Here is a 16,819-nt window from a genome sequence, read left to right on the forward strand (position 1 = left end):
TGGTACACCTTCTAGCAGATGTCATCTTTGAGAATCGTATGAGCCTGGGGAGGGCATCATGCCACTTGTTCTGTGGTCAGTGCTGGGCTGCCCATTCTCATGTCTGTCTCTCTGCTCTAGTGTGTAGCCCACAATGCCCTGGAGTGTGCACGAGCCATCTACGCCTACGCCCTGCAGGTGTTCCCCAGCAAGAAGAGTGTGTGGCTGCGCGCCGCGTACTTCGAGAAGAACCATGGCACTCGGTATGTGGGGACCCGCCTGCCCCAGGGCGCTAATGAAACCTCCAGCTCCATTTGTGTAGTCCTGAATTTAAACCTCTTATGTCTGCTCATCCAGTCTTGTGCCCATTTAAGGTCTGGTCCTCTGGTCGTGATGAAGGATTTTATGACATTTGGGACTTTGCAACTGGATCCATCTTTATAGCCCCTTCTGGGACAGCAATGATACTGTTTTCTAGTTGAGAAACAAGGAACCCCGGGGGCCTGTCCTGCTAAGTGTCCTGTAGCCTGAGGAGTGGCCTGGGTGTAGACTCGAGGCTGGAGCCCACGTGGCCCATGGCCGAGCACTGGCTGCAGCGGACTTGAGGCTGGAGCCCGCAGGGCCCATGGCCGAGCAGTGGCTGCAGCAGTGGGTGGGGCAGCATCTGGGCTCAGGCAGGCATGTTTTCCATTTAAGCTGTGCTGGCTTTGGGTTTTGACTGGTTTTTGTGCTCAGAGGAGGTCCTTGACAATTTTATTTAACTGTACTCTTTAATTGAAAACATCTTTCAGGTCTGCTTTATTGGCTGTAAATGCTGATTAAATTTGGCGTTGCAGTTTATTGTTTTAAATGGGTAGCTCTCAAGGGCATTGGGCTCGTGTCCCCACGCACCCTCTGTCTGTCCTCTCCCAGGTCCTCGGGTGATGCTCCCTGTACCAGGTGAGGACAGGCCCTGCTGGTTTCACTGGGGCTGCAGCTGAGAATGTTGAGCCATTGTCTCTTTCCTTTTCTGGTGTGATTTAATCTCAACCTCTTCAGGGCATCTTTCCATGTGTCCTCCTGAAGCCCTGGCCCCCTCCCCATGCCCACCAGCTGGTCGGGTGTTGCGGGATTGATCTCCTTTGGGGACGTCTTGAAATGGCTGTCATGGTGCTCCTCTGTAGAAGGTCACCTGGGGCAGTCTGAGTGAAGAACAGGGCAGTGCCAGGTGTAGGCTGAGGTCTCTCGGCCCGTGACCTGAATATGAACTGCTGACCTTGACTCCTGGGCACAGTGGGCAGTGCCCTCTGGCTGCCCTGCCTTCTCCTGAGTGCACGCTCGCAGGGATGAGGGGAGGCAGTAGTGCTGGGGAGCTGGTCCTCTGGAGAGCACAGTTGCCTTGCTGGCCCTTGCTCCACACAGTGTGATTGTGTGTGGTCACTTTGTCTTGCTGTCGCACTCACTGAAGCCCAAAGGAGTCACTGACGTGACTGAGGGTGGTGGGCCACGAGAGTCCAGGAGCATCAGACCTGCTGCCCAAGGCTGGCAGTTTTGCTCAATAGTGACCTGAAATCACTTTCTTCCTATAAGATAATTCCTTTGGATGCCGGGAGAGTCAACCTGGGATCATAATCTTTATCAGTGGGTCCGGGGTGCACTTGTGCTCTGTGGTTCAAGATGAAAAGGCCTCCCCTGTCACAGACTGAGGTTATTGCTGCTTCCAGGACACACGGCTGTAAAAGGTTCTCTTGTGAAGTTTGTCTCTCCAGCTCTGCTATTTAAACAATGCATTGCTTTGTAGAACCCTCTTCAGTAGTTGATTTTAGAATCTTTATGGAGAGGAAAGATTTCCCCACACTCTCCCCATCGTAAAATCTGGTCAATCATTTATAGCATCGAACTTTGGAGCAGTAACTGTCTTTCTGGCGCGCCCACGCCATGGCTGAGTGTGATGTGTGTTCTGGTTTATGGCCCTGACTCTGGTGACCGTGGCCTCTTATCTTGCAGGGAGTCCCTGGAAGCACTCCTGCAGAGGGCTGTGGCCCACTGCCCCAAAGCGGAGGTGCTGTGGCTCATGGGCGCCAAGTCCAAGTGGCTGGCAGGGGATGTGCCCGCAGCAAGGAGCATCCTGGCCCTGGCCTTCCAGGTGGGTGAGGGTCACCTGTGCAGTGAGGGGCCTGTGCACACAGGAGCTGACCTGGGTGCTGACTGGGGCCTGAAAATCTCCCACATACAATGTGGCACGTGCTGTGGTTGGGGTGCACTGGAGTCCAGGGGCTGCTCCACAGGAGCGGGGGCCGTGAAGGGGCCCGAGAGCAGGAAAGCAGCCCACCTGGCAGATACTTACCTCTCGGTCCCCCCACTCAGTGTGACCACGGGTAAATGTTTCAGAACGTGGAACACGGGGTCACACAGGCTGAGGGCGCCCTTATGTGAATGGACGTATTCAGGCAGCCTCACTGAGCCAGGGCTGAGGTTGCCTGGTTGTCATGAGGGGTGCATGTGTGTTTTTTTTTAAGTACCTTGTCTTCATTTTCACATATAACATCCTAATACTTTATAACATACTTTTTAATAAGCTATAGAATGCTACATAAAAGTCTGTTACTGTAGCTCAGGCTAATATCATAGAGTGTGCCCTTCTTTGAGCGAATACCATGAGAGGGGACTGGCCTGGGTTTAACCTTTTGCTCTCAGCTGCCTGTTTGAGATGGCATCACTCCTGTGAGTAACTGCAGCGTCCCCTCCACCTGCCTGCTCTCTGCCTGTCAGGTGGCTTTCCTTCCACCCGCTCTCTTGGGCAGCTGTGCTGATTAGGATGCATTCAGACAGCCCTGGGCACCAGCCCTGGGGAGGCTTTGAGGGCAGAGCCTGCGTGTCCACTGGGCTCTGGGCTGTGGGGAGCTTCCTTGGCTTGTGGACGCCTTCTCCACATGTCAGTGGCACCCTGGGAGTCCTCTCTCTCCTGCCCATGTGGGCTCATGAGGACAGGACAGCTGGCTTCCCTTCATCAAGCTGAGGGGAAAGAGTGAGGTTGCGTGTGGTGAGTCTACCAATATAGGATGTGAGTGCCCCATTCAGGAGCTTTGAGTGGGCGTGGGTGGATCCTGGATAAGATGGCCTTGCACCCACCCCATTATTGCTTGAGTGCTTTAGCAGCCTCCTCGCTGTCCTCACTGTACCAGAGTGAACATGGGCCTGTGTGTTTCCAGGTGAGTCCGGATTCTTGCACTGGAGTCTGCTCTGTCATCTCCTCCCTGGGAAAGGCTTGGACCAGACTAATCCTGCAGCAGAGCAAGGCCTGGCTCGGTTCCTGCCTGCCTGCTTTTGATTAAGTGTGATCAGGCGCTGGTCCCTGTGTTCTGACCCCTCTTGACGCTGCTGTACTTGCCCTCCAGGCCAACCCCAACAGTGAGGAGATCTGGCTGGCAGCCGTGAAGCTGGAGTCCGAGAATGATGAGTACGAGCGGGCCCGGAGGCTGCTGGCCAAGGCGCGGAGCAGTGCCCCCACCGCCCGGGTACGCAGTGGCAGGCAGGGCTGGGCCGTCTGGGGTGCGTGGTGTGCACACGCGGGCCCCACGCCTGGCTTGGGTGGTGATGGGAGTGAGATGACGGCAGGCAAACGAGACCACAGCACACTCATCTTTGTGATGTGACTTTAAAACGTTCATATGGGTGGGCGTGGTGGCTTATGCCTGTAATCTCGACACTTTGGGAGGCCAAGGCGGACAGATCACCTGAGGGTGGGAGTTTGAGACCAGCCTGACCAACATGGAGAAACCCCGTCTCTACTAAAAATACAAAATTAGCTGGGCGTGGAGGTGCATGCCTGTAATCCCAGCTGCTCGGGAGGCTGAGGCAGGAGAATCGCTTGAACCCCGGGGGCGGAGGTTGCGGTGACCTGAGATCGCACCTTTACACTCCAGCCTGGGCAGCAAGAGGGAAACTGTCTCAACAACAGCAACGACAACAACAACAAAAACATGTTCATTCGGCTGGGTGCGGTGGCTCATGCCTGTAATCCCAGCACTTTGGGAGGCCAAGGCGGGTAGATTGCGAGATCAGGAGTTTGACACCAGCCTCACCAACTCTGCTAAAAATACAAAATTAGCTGGGTATGGTGGCGTGCACCTGTAGTTCCAGCTACTTGGGAGGCTGAGGCAGGAGAATTGCTTGAACCTGGGAGGTGGAGCTTGCAGTGAGCCGAGATCGTACCACTACACTCCAGCCTGGGTGACAGAGCGAGACTCTATCTCAAAAAAACAAAACAAAACAAAAACATATATTTATCCCCACCTTTTGTGTACACAAACAGGCTATGAAAAGCTTACAGAAGTACACACAGTACTGCAGGTAACAGTGTTGAGGATGAGCGTACCATGAAGCACGTACCCTGTAGACGATGCCCTGCGTGATAGTGCGTGTCTGCCCCACAGGTGTTCATGAAGTCTGTGAAGCTGGAGTGGGTGCAAGACAACATCAGGGCAGCCCAGGATCTGTGCGAGGAGGCCCTGCGGCACTATGAGGACTTCCCTAAGCTGTGGATGATGAAGGGGCAGATTGAGGAGCAGAAGGAGATGATGGAGAAGGCGCGGGAAGCCTATAACCAGGGGGTACGTCTCTGCCTGGGGCTGCAGCTGACCCGGCATTCACAAAGCTCAGCCCCCTGGTGCAGGGCCATTGCCCTTCGCCTGTGAGGAGATGTGGAGGGCTGGGGGTTACAGCTGATGGAGCTGCAGACTCAGGACCCAACCCCTGGTCCCCTCACTGAGTTCTGTGCTTTTCCTTATACTAAGCTGCACACACTGCTCAGAAGTGCAGAGTGTGGCACACCTGCAGTAAAGGCTGGTATGTACAGACCTGTGTACACAGGTCCATAGCACCACCGCACACCTGTAAACCCACAAATGCAGAGTGTGAGGGGTGTTTTTCCATGGACATGGCAGCCCTGAGGCACTCGCTCACCCACTGCAGATGAGAAGCTGGGCATGGCTGTGTCTCAGTTCTTCATAGACACCACCTGAGCTGCTCTCTTACTTGTTGGTTGCAGTTGAAGAAGTGTCCCCACTCCACACCCCTGTGGCTTTTGCTCTCTCGGCTGGAGGAGAAGATTGGGCAGCTTACTCGAGCACGGGCCATTTTGGAAAAGTCTCGTCTGAAGAACCCAAAGAACCCTGGGCTGTGGTGAGTCCTGGTGGGGGCAGCCCGGCCTCTGGGCACAGCTTCCCCATCAGGTGGGCCGCCCTTACCCAGCTGCTTGTGTGGAGTCACTTGTGCAGTGCTTCCAGGCTCAGGGGCTTGTGGGGCGGTAGGTGCTGGCCATGAAAAATCATGGTCCCTGCCTTGGGAGAGTTCGGCCTAGATACTGTGACAGGCCTGTGGATGGTTTGATGCAGTTTTAATTTGTGTTCTGATGGAGGGCACCTGGGAGAGGGAGGGGTTAATGATGGCTGGGACGAGGGAAGGATGGACCCTGGAGAGCCAACTCCACAGAGGAGGTGGCGTGGAGGGCCCTGGAGGTGGGCAGGAGTCTGCTAGGTGCAGGTCTGTTCATGGAGGTGCTGCGTCCAGCTCCGGGTGACGGGGCTGGAGCACTGCGCGGGCACTGCTGCAGACAGGCAACTCCTGAGTGCCCTGTGCGGCCCTGGCTCTCCCAGGCTGGTCTTGCTTGTTCTGGATGCCTTCACCTGCATCTGGACAGCGTCACGATCTGAGGTCTTGCCTTGGGGCGGTTGCCAGTGGGGCTGGCAGGGATGTGGGCACCAGCGCCTTGTTTCTGTGGTGGATGAGCTCTGCTGTGCAGGGAATGGAGTTTTTGCTACTGTGACTGGGTGGAGAGCCTTTTCAGACAGCTTCAGACAAAGCTACCCAGAAGCTACCAATATGTGCTGTTGGTAGACGGCTGTGGGACCTCCCCGGGCCTGTCTCCTCAGGTTGGAGTCCGTGCGGCTGGAGTACCGTGCAGGGCTGAAGAACATCGCAAATACACTCATGGCCAAGGCGCTGCAGGAGTGCCCTAACTCTGGTAAGGGGGTGCCCTGACTCCGGTAAGGGGGTGCTCTGACTCCGGTAAGGGGGTGCCCTGCCTCTGGTAAGGGGTGTCCTGACTCCAGACTCCGGTAAGGGGGTGCCCTGACTCCGGTAAGGGGGTGCTCTAACTCCGGTAAGGGGGTGCTCTAACTCCAGTAAGGGGTGCTCTGACTCCGGTAAGGGGGTGCTTCCTGGCCTCCCAGACTCCGCAGGGCTAGCGCTTCCTGAGGGAGTGGAGGCTCAGGCTTCAGACAGACTTTATTAAAATGTGTTGTGTGAATCATTTCAGTCAAAAGTTTCAGCTATACTTGGCCATTAAGACATTTTAATGAAATTCTTGGCCGCAAAATTGGAGAATTTGATTTCATATTCTGAAGTGTTATCATTTCTTTTTCTTTTAAAATTTAAAAGAAATTGGCCAGGTGTGGTGGCTCATGCCTGTAATCTCAGCACTTTGAGAGACTGAGGCGGGAGGATCGCTTGAGTCCAGGAGTCCATCGCTTGAGACCAGCCTGGGCAACATGGTGAAACCCTGTCTCTACAAAAAATACAAAAATTAGCCAGGCACAGTGGCACGTGCCTGTAGTCCCAGCTACTTGGGAGACTGAGGCATGAGAGTCACCTGAACCTGGGAAACAGAGGTTGCAGTGAGCTGAGATTGTGCCACTGCCCTCTAGCCTGGGCGACAGGAGTGAAACCCTGTCTCAAAAAATAAATAAATAGGTCAGGAGGGGTGGCTCACACCTGTAATCCCAGCACTTTGGGAGGCTGAGGTGGGCAGATCACCTGAGGTCAGGAGTTCGAGACCAACCTGGCCAACATGGTGAAACCCCGTCTCTACTAAAATACAAAAATTCGCTGGTTGTGGTGGCGGGCGCCTGTAATCCCAGCTACTCGGGAGGCTGAGGCTGGAGAATCGCTTGAGCCCGGGCAGTGGGAGGTTGCAGTGAGCTGAGATTGCGCCACTGCACTCCAGCCTGAATGACAGAGTGAGACTCTGCAGGGTGTCCTGTCTGTGCCCTCAGGGCTGCCATGGTTTTGGGTGGGCCAGAGCGCTCATCCTTTGTGGTTCTCCTTGCACAAGTTCTGCGAGCCGTGTGTGGGAGGCCCCTGTCATGGTCTGAGGACGTCCCGGGTTAGAATCTGTAGGCTGGGCACCTTTCCGGAACCAGAGGCTGGAGTGCAGATCTTTGTTCTTTGTTTCTGAATTGTAGGTATCCTGTGGTCTGAGGCCATCTTCCTCGAGGCGAGGCCCCAGAGGAGGACCAAGAGCGTGGATGCCTTGAAGAAGTGTGAGCATGACCCGCATGTGCTCCTGGCCGTGGCCAAGTGAGTGGGGCCCTCACAAGACTGCTGAACCTCGGGGTCCTAATGGGCTTTTTCCAGAGTCTGTCTGCCTCTCCCTGGTCATTGTAAAGATGCCCAGCAGCAGGGTGGGCTCCCCTGATCCTCGGCTGCTGTCGCTCCTGCTGTGGTCTGGGGCAGGCGCCTCTCCTGGCAGAGACAAACCTGAGGGTGCTGGGTCGGAGACTCACCGGGGACGTGACTCTGGAAACTCGCAGGCAGCCACGTGTAGCCATGGGGCAGAGCAGACTCTGGGCAAAGGCCTGCCAGATGTGGGGCACAGCAGGGAGCTCGGGGCCATCCCCGACCCACAGGGTCCCTGTTTCCTTCTAGAAAGAGGATAGTCTGGGAAGGAGCTGGGCCTGAGTGCGGGTCAGGAGGCTGGGAGGTGACCATGTGGGGTGAAGGGAGCTCTTGGAAGAACTCGGGGTTCCTGAGGCTGCAGCTCAGGACGTGGGCTCACCTGGCAGAGGTGGCGTGTCTGGCCCCAGGAGCTCTCGTGTGCCCGGCTTCCCCTCCACCTGCCCCGCCATGGGTCATGCAGAGCCAACAGCCTTCCTAGTGCTGGTTCTTGATTCTCTCCATCCCTTCTCCCCAGCACTGGGTGGCAGTGGTGCTTGGTCTCCAGAGGTCTGGGTGCTACCCCCGGAAGGCTTGCCTGTAGGGGCACTTCCTCTCCCCTGCCCGCAGGCCCCCAACAGATGAGAGAGGCTCCCCACAGGGAGGCTTGTGTCTGCCTGGTGCTACCTTGGTCCTGCCCTGTGCATCCACCTCCCAGAGTGACTTCTGGGTGACACTCTGATAGTGCAGCCATAAAACCTTATAAAAGGCTTTGCTAAAGTAAATAAGTCACTCCTTGCTATTCCTAAGCCAGTGTTTTGTGTGTCTGCTATCTGGGTTTGTGCTCTTTAAATCACAGTTTATCTAACACCGGGCAATTAAGAATACCACAAGGCTTAAAAAACAATCAGGTTATCAGAGTGTGAAATTATTCCGTTTGGCAACTGAGACGAACCTGAACAGCTGCCTGGAATGGAGGGTTCCTCGTGTTGTCTCTTGACTGCGGTGCCTCTGGCTCCAGGGGGAGGTGACCCTGAGGAGAGGGTGGCAGTGACGCAGAGTCCCGGGCCTGCCAGCGTGCTCAGCAGCCAGCACCCGCCATCCTTTCTCCAGCAGCGGGTGGGGGTGCCATGCACACCCTCACCTGGCATCTCACAGCATGGACCTCTTCGGGCCTGGTTTGCAGGTGTCTGTGTGTCTGGCAGGCACGGTGGTGTGAATCCTGTGGCCTGAGGGCCCTGGTGCTGCCCAGAGCCCATCTTCTCAGTGTTCACTGGGGTTGCTGCTGGAGGCCAGGCGGGGCAGGATGATCCAGCAGGTGTTTCAGTGAGGAGCTGAAACTGCATAACTGTCCCTCATCAAAGTTGCAATTTAATTTTGTGTCAGGTTTAGTTTCATTTCCTTGTATTTGACCCTAATTTTACGGAGTTGGAAGATCTTTCCCTGCGTGTGAATTTTTTAAGAAACAATTTGGGACAGGCGCGGTGGCTCATGCCTACAATCCCAGCACTGGGAGGCTGAGGCAGGTGGATCATGAGGTCAGGGGTTTGAGACCACCCTGACCAACACAGTGAAACTCCATCTGTACTAAAAATACAAAAATCAGCCGGCTGTGGTGGTGGGCGCCTGTAATCCCAGCTACTCAGGAGGCTGAGGCAGGAGAATCGCTTGAACCCGGGAGGTGGAGCTCGCAGTGAGTCGAGATGGCGCCACTGCACTCCAACCTGGGCGACAGAACGAGACTCCGTCTCAAAAAAAAAAAAATTTGAAACAATTTGGTCAGACCTGTGAAGGGGCGGCTTCAAGTTAGTTAATGATCTGGGGTAATTTCCAGATCGGCCGAGGCCCTGCTCCTCGGGCCTTCTCGAGGGGAGCACTAGGGCTGCGGGTCAGGGATGAAGCTGATGGTCCTGAAGCCGTTCCCCTGCCCCAGAACAGCATCCTGCAGCCACTCACTCTGGGTTCACGTCCTTCTTCCGGAACAGGCTGTTTTGGAGTCAGCGGAAGATCACCAAGGCCAGGGAGTGGTTCCACCGCACTGTGAAGATTGACTCGGACCTGGGGGATGCCTGGGCCTTCTTCTATAAGTTTGAGCTGCAGCATGGCACTGAGGTGAGGCCCCTCGACAGACTGCCGCTCAGTGCCTTCTGGGACTGTGGTGGGGAGTTCCGCCAGCCCTGGGGGCTCTAGGAGGTGGCCACGGCCCGCGTGACTCTGCCTGGGGTCGGGAGGATGGACCGGGTGTGTGGGGTACAGAATCCTCGACACCTCCCCACAAGGCAGTCTCTGCCTCCACATCCGTTTTCTGGTTATAGCCTCACAGCTCCACATCCTGGAATTTAGGCGCCCTGTCCATTAGAGTAGCCTGTCTGCTGGCGTATTTTAATGAGTTATTTGCTGGCTGGGGCCTGGGCTCACTTTAGGAGTGGGAATGGAGTTGGCCTTTTTCTTGGGCCTGGAGCCTGGGTGTGGCTTTCTAGGAGAGCCTGGACAGCAGTCCCTCGGCTCCCACCCGCGCCCCTAGAGCCAAGCGTTATCAGAGCTGTGCTGGAGGCAGTCAGGCTGTCCTGGTCCTCCCTGGAAAGTGTTGCCAGCCCACGTGAACCCTAACTCCTTGTTTGGAGAAGGCAGACGTGAGCACTTGTGTGAGGCACAGACATGGGGAGCCTGGCTCAGTTCCTCATCTGTGTGCTGAGGCTGGTGGGGTCCATGCTCCTCAGGAGGTGGGACTCCTTTGAGGAACACACCGGAAAGAGCCTTGCCTTCCGGTGCAGGGCCTGTGCCCTCTCGCCCGCCAGTTGGGGTTGGTGCTGCCAGAGCCAGGTCTGCAGGGGGCAGGCGAGAAGCAGGGGAGGTCCGGGGAGTAGCGTGGGAGGACCCCTGCCTGACGTGCCCTGTGGTCCCCCCAGGAGCAGCAGGAGGAGGTGAGGAAGCGATGTGAGAGTGCAGAGCCTCGGCATGGGGAGCTGTGGTGTGCCGTGTCCAAGGACATCGCCAACTGGCAGAAGAAGATCGGGGACATCCTTAGGCTGGTGGCCGGCCGCATCAAGAACACCTTCTGATTGACCGGTCGCCGTGGCCGGTCTCCGTGGGGCAGGGTTGGGCCGCACGTGGAAGGGCTCTGAGCTGTGTCCTCCTTCATTAAAAGTTTTTATGTCTCGTGTCAGAACAGGTAGCCTGCTGGTTTTCTCTGGGGCCCTTCCCTGGCTCCTGCTTCTGCTGCCCCAGTCTGGCCTGTCCTGGCCTGTCCCACGCTGTCCTGGGGTGGCTGTGATCGCCCTTGCTTGGACAGAAGCCTCTTGCAGACAGCCGGTGTCTCACAGAGGAGGCACTGTGGAGGTGCCCGGGTTCCCCAAGACTGTGGAGAAGGTGGTGGGGGTGCAGATGTTCTGGCCGAAAGCCTTGTGTGAGGACAGCTGGAGACAGTGGGGACCGAGCTGCATGCAGGAGTCTGGCAGCTGCCTGCAAGGGTCTTGGTCAGGGGACAGCTGGGGCCTCCCTGGGGTCTGAGTGCAAACAGGAGAACTCAGCTCTGCGCAGGGCCTCTCCACACAGCCTGCCGAGCCCCTCAGGCATGTGCTGAGTGACAGTGTCACCAGTAAGAGGTGTTCTTTCTTTTGGAGGTGAGTTTATTTATTTATTTATTTTTGAGACAGAGTCTCGCTCTGTCACCCAGGCTGGAGTGCAGTGGCACGATCTCGGCTCACTGCAACCTCTGCCTCCTGGGTTCAAGCAATTCTCCTGTCTCAGCCTCCCGAGTAGCTGGGACTACAGGCGCCCGCTGCCAAACTCCTGACCTCAGGTGATCCGTCTGCCTCAGCTTCCCAAAGTGCTGGGATTACAGGCGTGAGCCACCGCACCCGGCCGTGAGTTTATCTTTGCTAATTTATCATTCGCAGTTTAACCCTAAAGCCCTTGTAATGGTTCTCATCTCTAGGTTGAACACTGATGGTTCTCATCTCTAGGTTGAACGCTGATCACCTGAGACTTGGCTTTTTTTCAGCCTTAGCTGTGTAAGGCTAAAGGACGTCCTCAGGCCTGGGATCATGTGTGTGCATTCAGTTGGGAGCCAGCTGGTTCTTGTGTAGGCTGGGGCTAGAGACATCTGGCTGGAGGTCATGGCTGGCCCAGAGGGTGTGGGTGGACAGTCGTTGAGGCCTGCCAGGGAGGAGGAGGGCGCTGTCACATGGGCTGAGAAGGCTGCTGGAGAGCAGCTGTCCCTGGATGTTCCTTGTGAGAGGGGAACCCTGGAGAGTCCCAGGCTGTCTTGTGGTACCAATGGCAGGGCCTGTGGTGGTGGTCAGTCACTGACCCACAGCTCTGCCCACCTGCACATGGGGGCCTGTGCTAGTCCTTGTGGTCTGCCTGCCCTGTTTCTGACGAGTGAGAACGGCTGGGGTGGGAGATCCCTGTCTGCACGTGGGGCGGTCCTGGTAGACCAGATTGTGGGTGTGGGTCCCCCTTCCCTGTGGTTCTGGGGACCTTGAGGACATGGTCAATCCCGGGCAAGAGACCTGCCACCCCTGTGTGGGGTCAGCCGCAGGAACTACGGGTTGGTCTCTGCTGGGCAGGCAACCTGGGGTCCAGCTCAAATCGTTGGAATGTGGAAGTCCTTCCTCTCGCCCCGTCCTGAGGAGCAGCTGCAGGAGCTTCATGAGTGTTTTCACTGGAACTTGTGGAGGAGTTTCCTTTGATCTCTCGTGGAGAGATGGAAGCATGGGGGAGCTTTCAACATTTATTCTGAAGATGAAGAGAGTCCTGCAGCTTTTTGGAGTTTGTGAAGCCAGCCCGGCCCTGTACAGAGGTGGAAACCGAGGCCTAGGAAGTTTGTAAAGTCAGCCCGGCCCTGTGCAGATGTGGAAACCGAGGCCTAGGAAGTTTGTAAGTCAGCCCGGCCCTGTGCAGATGTGGAAACCGAGGCCTAGGAAGTTTGTAAGTCAGCCCGGCCCTGTGCAGATGTGGAAACCGAGGCCTAGGAAGTTTGTAAAGTCAGCCCGGCCCTGTACAGAGGTGGAAACCGAGGCCTAGGAAGTTTGTAAAGTCAGCCCGGCCCTGTACAGAGGTGGAAACCGAGGCCTAGGAAGGAAGCACTTCTCTGACCTCGGAGCTGAACATGGCCAGTGCTGGGTTGGCACTGAAGGGTCACACAGAAAAGAATGTGTCAGGCCATGTTCAGGGGATACTTCCTGCAGGGCCCTTGGAAAGTTCCAGAGCGCTTACATTGTCCATGTGTGAGTGTCTCCTCTTTCTTGCCTGTGTGGGGTTTTCTCAAATGCTTTGAGTTGGCCAAACCACAGTTGTGCGCCACTTAACGGTGGGGATACGTTCTGAGAAAAACCTTGTTAGGTGATGTCGTCTTGCAAACATTTAAAGAGTGCATTTACACAAGGCTGGCAGGCACGGCCTCCTGCAACCCCAGGCTGTGTGCCCGGGTGCCAGAGCCTGGGGCTCCTGGGCTGCAGACCTGCACAGTCTGTCACAGCATTTAATCACATCCAAACACAGAAAAGGCAAAAACATAAAGATGCAGTGTTACAGTCTAGAGGACTCCTGTCACCTGTGTGGTCTGTTCTTGACTATTGTGTGAGTCACTGACTTTTCCCCCTGGGAAACTACCTTAACTTGTCTTCAACTGAAATTTTTTCAGCCTGCAAAGATGAGTTGTGCCTCAGAGGTTGCTCTTGTTCTGAGGTGTCTCTTCACCACTGCCTGTCAGGCTGCTAACCAGAGTGCCTGCCCCAGACCACAGCAGAAGCGACAGCAGCCAAGGATCGGGGGAGCCCACCCTGCTCCCGGGTATCTTTACGGCAGGCAGCAGAGTAACAGCCTCAGACTTGACCTCCCCAGCCAGAGACCCCTCAGCCCAGGAGGAGTGAGGCCGGGCCAGCAGCGGGGGCCCGGGAAGCCCCATGTCTTGGGACCTGCTGGGGCAGGGACCCCTGGATGTCAGGCTGCAGGTCCGGCAGCTGGGGAGGGGATGAGGGCCTCCCACCAGCTCTGCCCATCAGCCAGATCCCTGGGAGAGGCAGCACTTGCTGGCCACAGAGTCGGCCCCACTCTCACCTGCCTGCCTCCCCCACCAGCTGGGCCCTGCACCGCCCCAGCCCACGCGGCGCCTCACCCCTCCTGGACAGAACAGTATCTCTGGGACTGACAAGTTAATCCGAGACCCACAGTAGCCCTGGATGCCCTGGGAGAGGTGGCTGCTCAGCTCCAGGGCCAGGTTAATTGAAGTGATAGGGAGTGGAGAGAGGGAGGGGGCAGGGCTGGGATTGCGTGGCCTCTCCTTCCCTCTCTTGCTCCCTCCCTCAGCTTGGAGGAGCCAACTTCAAAAGACTCCGCCTGGCCTGCCCCTCTGCAGTCCTCCAGGCAGCCTGTCCAGGGAAGCGGTTGGCTGGTGTTGGACCTGGTGCGGCAGTGCACACCCCGTCCGAGGACCCCAGGATCATGTGCATGGCCTGCTGGCGGGAGTGAGGGAGGGCAAGACCCTGAAAGGCCCATGGTGAGCAGCTGTGGGCCTCCTCTAGGGAGGGGGCTCACTTGGGTGGAGGGGCTGGGGGCACACACAGCTCAGGAGACACTGCTTGTTCCCCTGAGCCCCACCAGGAAATCTCCGGTTGGCTCTGGTCACTGTGTCACTGTGGGTGGCAGTGGGTGCATGTGCCCTGGCTTCTGGTAGTTGGGCGAGGGGGGCTTCTGGGTGCCGGGCCACCCAGTTCTAAGCTGGGCTGAGGCTTGAGCCCGGAAGTAGTACTAACAGGCCAGGTGGGACTCCCAGGGCAGCCAGTCTGCCCCACCTGGGTGGGACACAGCAGGTGCTGGACATCCTTGCAGCTCCAGCTGGCCTGCTCAGCAGTCAGGCTCTGGTTCTCGCTATGACCTCTGACCCAGAGCAGGCAGAGGGGATGACGTGGCAATTCTGAGCCCACCAAGTTGGCTGTGGCGTGTGTGGTTGGGGGGTCAGGCTTCAGGAAGGGGCCATAGCAAGCCATCTGCTCTTCCAGCCATTGCTGCTTCGTGCTCTGAGCAGGAGCTGCCACCCCCCGCCAGGCCCCCAGCTCTATGCAAGGGTTGGGGTGCTGCTTGGTCAGGCTCCCCTGCCAGGGCTGGGAAGCCGAGTCGAGTCCTCTTATCTTGGTCGGGTTCGCATGATTAATTTCCAGCCCTAGATCTGCTGTCTGACTCCATCCTGGGGGCCCAGGGGAAGGTTTGGGGCTGGCCCCTTTTGGGTGGCTGGGAACCTGGGGGCCGTCAGCTGTCTCCTTGATGTTTGGGCTTTATCCCTGCAGGAGCAGGCCCTCCACTTTGGGTCGGGGGAGGCCTGTGGCACAGGCTGCCTGGAGGGATGGCGTGGGGCGGCTGGTACAGGCAGAGGGGCCTTTTGCAACTGTTGGTTGGGGCTGGCTGTGGTGGCTCCTTCCTCCTCTGTAGCTTCTGGGTGTCCCCCCAGCTTTCCCCTTCCAATAGGGTGTGGCTTGGAGCTCTGAGCCCCTGCCCCAGTTGGGTTGGGGGTACAAAGAGTCCCCAGTTCCCAGGTCTCTGTGAGCTAATCCAGAGGGAGTGTGGGAGGTGTGGAGTTGAATGGGCATGGCCATGAGTGAGACAGGCTGTACTGGGACAACTTCCTACTGTACCCCCAAGAGCCTGCAGACCAGCCCCACTCGAGCTGTGCGGGGCCAGGGGGGCCCTGCTCTGTGCGGTCCTGAGGGTGCTCCACCCCTTGCTGGCCCCACTCCCACGTGGACCACAGAGCCAGGCTCTCCTGCCTCTGGGCCTGCCCCCTCTGTCTCCTGCTGGGTTCTTCGGGACTCAGTGACATCGCCTCCCAGTCCACATCACTCACCCCTTTCACATCTTTGCAGGGAGCATAGAGCTGTCTGGTTTGCAGACCTATCTGTTGTCTCTCCTGATTTATCCCGCCAGGCCTGTGCCTACAGCCTTTCTTGATTGGTGACATATCCATTTAATTCGCTCAGAGATCCCATGGGGTGGGGCAAGGGGTGGGGCTTCTACAGAAACAAAGTGCAGGTGGGCTGGCTGCTCCCTGTGCTGGGAACATCCCCCAGGCCTAACCCCAACCTGCTGTCTCCTCCAGGTACCCCCCAAGCCTGCACTCTGGGCGCTCCTGCTGGCGCTGCTGGGGACCGCGCCAAGCCGCGCCTATTCCCCGGCCTGCAGCGTCCCCGACGTGCTCCGCCACTATCGCGCCATCATCTTCGAGGATCTGCAGGCCGCCGTGAAGTGGGGCGGGGCGGGGGCCGAAAAGACCAGGCCAGGCTCCAGACACTTTCATTTCATACAGAAAAACCTGACTAGACCCGGGAGCTCGGGACGGCGGGGACGGCCTCGGGCCTCCTGTGGCGCCCAGAAGGTATGGAGGAGGCGCCCCTACCCAAGCTCGCCGGCCTGCTCCTCTCTCAGTTTCCCCCCACCCCCACCCCGCCTTCCTCCCTTCCCTCCCCAGGAGCACAGTATCCTCCTTTCCATCTCGTCCCTGGGTCGGACCCTGCGCGGGGCGGTGGCCGGGGACCGCCGCGGGGCCCTGGAGAGAGCTGCTTGGACCGTGGCTGTGCGCACGGAGGCGGTGATGCGGCGCCACTGCAGGACGCTGCGCCAGGTGTGCGTCCCTGAGTGCACCCGGGTCCAGACCTCCCTTAACCCCCACAGGGCCGCCGCGCGTCCCGGGGCTCCACGGCCCTAGGCTGAGGTCGGGCTGGGCCGCGCCTCCCTTCCGGGGCCAGGCCGGGCCGGGCGCGGGGGCCGTGCGCATTCGCTGACCGCCCTGTCCCCGACAGCGGAGCCGGCGGCCCAAGATGCGCCCTGCCCGGCGTCGCGGCGGTCGAAGGCAGCTCCTGCTGCGCGCCCTGGACGCCGTCGCCACCTGCTGGGAGAAGCTCTTCGCGCTGCGCGCCCCGGCCTCCAGGGGCTCCTAGCGCGGCCCGTCTTGGCCCTGCCTCCAGCCCCCTGCGCGGGGAGGAGAACCAGCGGGGCCTTCGGCAGAGCCTGGAGACGCGCCTCGTTTTGTCGACATGTTGGTGACCTCGGCCCCTCGCTCGACGCAGCCCGCGCTCCCCGGAGGGCCCAGGACTTGGAGAAGGGAGCGCGCCTGGCCGCCGCTGGGTCTCGGAGGAGGCCCGCCCTCCACGCGCCGAAGGCCTCAATAAACGGAGCTGGCGCTGCGGGTCCGGCACTCCCTTCGCCTGCCTCTCTGTGGGCCTAGGACCGCCCCTGGATCTGCGCTTCGGTGGCGGGGGGCGGTGGAGGGGGAATGCGGAGACCCGCACTTCCTGTGGCACCTGGACGGGGCGGAGCCGCCGCTCCCAGCCTCGGGCAGCAGAGGGCGGGCGCGGGACGCTGGGCGCGCTCCGGCTCTGTCAGCGGCTCCCGGCTGGGCGGAGGGCAGAGCGGGGGACTCCTGGGGCCCCTA

The 16,819-nt window shown here is 58.4% G+C and overlaps 2 protein-coding genes across 3 annotated transcripts in view; both read left to right on the forward strand.

Annotated features, from left to right (window-relative positions):
• PRPF6 (pre-mRNA processing factor 6) overlaps nucleotides 1-10,561 on the forward strand; it is a 50,723-nt gene extending 40,162 nt beyond the window's left edge. The window contains exons 12-20 of one of the 2 annotated variants that reach the window (XM_024238462.3): nucleotides 121-242; nucleotides 1,966-2,104; nucleotides 3,357-3,476; nucleotides 4,395-4,571; nucleotides 5,009-5,142; nucleotides 5,892-5,983; nucleotides 7,203-7,317; nucleotides 9,378-9,504; nucleotides 10,302-10,561. In XM_024238462.3, coding sequence (XP_024094230.1) covers nucleotides 121-242; nucleotides 1,966-2,104; nucleotides 3,357-3,476; nucleotides 4,395-4,571; nucleotides 5,009-5,142; nucleotides 5,892-5,983; nucleotides 7,203-7,317; nucleotides 9,378-9,504; nucleotides 10,302-10,454 — 1,179 coding nt within the window. In that variant the 3' untranslated portion in view covers nucleotides 10,455-10,561. 2 annotated transcript variants of the gene reach the window in all.
• Nucleotides 10,562-14,979: 4,418 nt separating this feature from the next.
• C21H20orf204 (chromosome 21 C20orf204 homolog) lies at nucleotides 14,980-16,646 on the forward strand. The gene is made up of 3 exons (XM_054542012.1): nucleotides 14,980-14,989; nucleotides 15,369-16,009; nucleotides 16,188-16,646. The coding sequence occupies exons 1-3, from the start codon at nucleotides 14,980-14,982 to the stop codon at nucleotides 16,323-16,325; spliced, it is 789 nt and encodes a 262-aa protein (XP_054397987.1). The 3' UTR covers nucleotides 16,326-16,646.
• Nucleotides 16,647-16,819: the final 173 nt, after the last annotated feature.

This window comes from Pongo abelii, chromosome 21 (genome assembly GCF_028885655.2).
Source record: "Pongo abelii isolate AG06213 chromosome 21, NHGRI_mPonAbe1-v2.0_pri, whole genome shotgun sequence".
NCBI lineage: Eukaryota > Metazoa > Chordata > Mammalia > Primates > Hominidae > Pongo > Pongo abelii.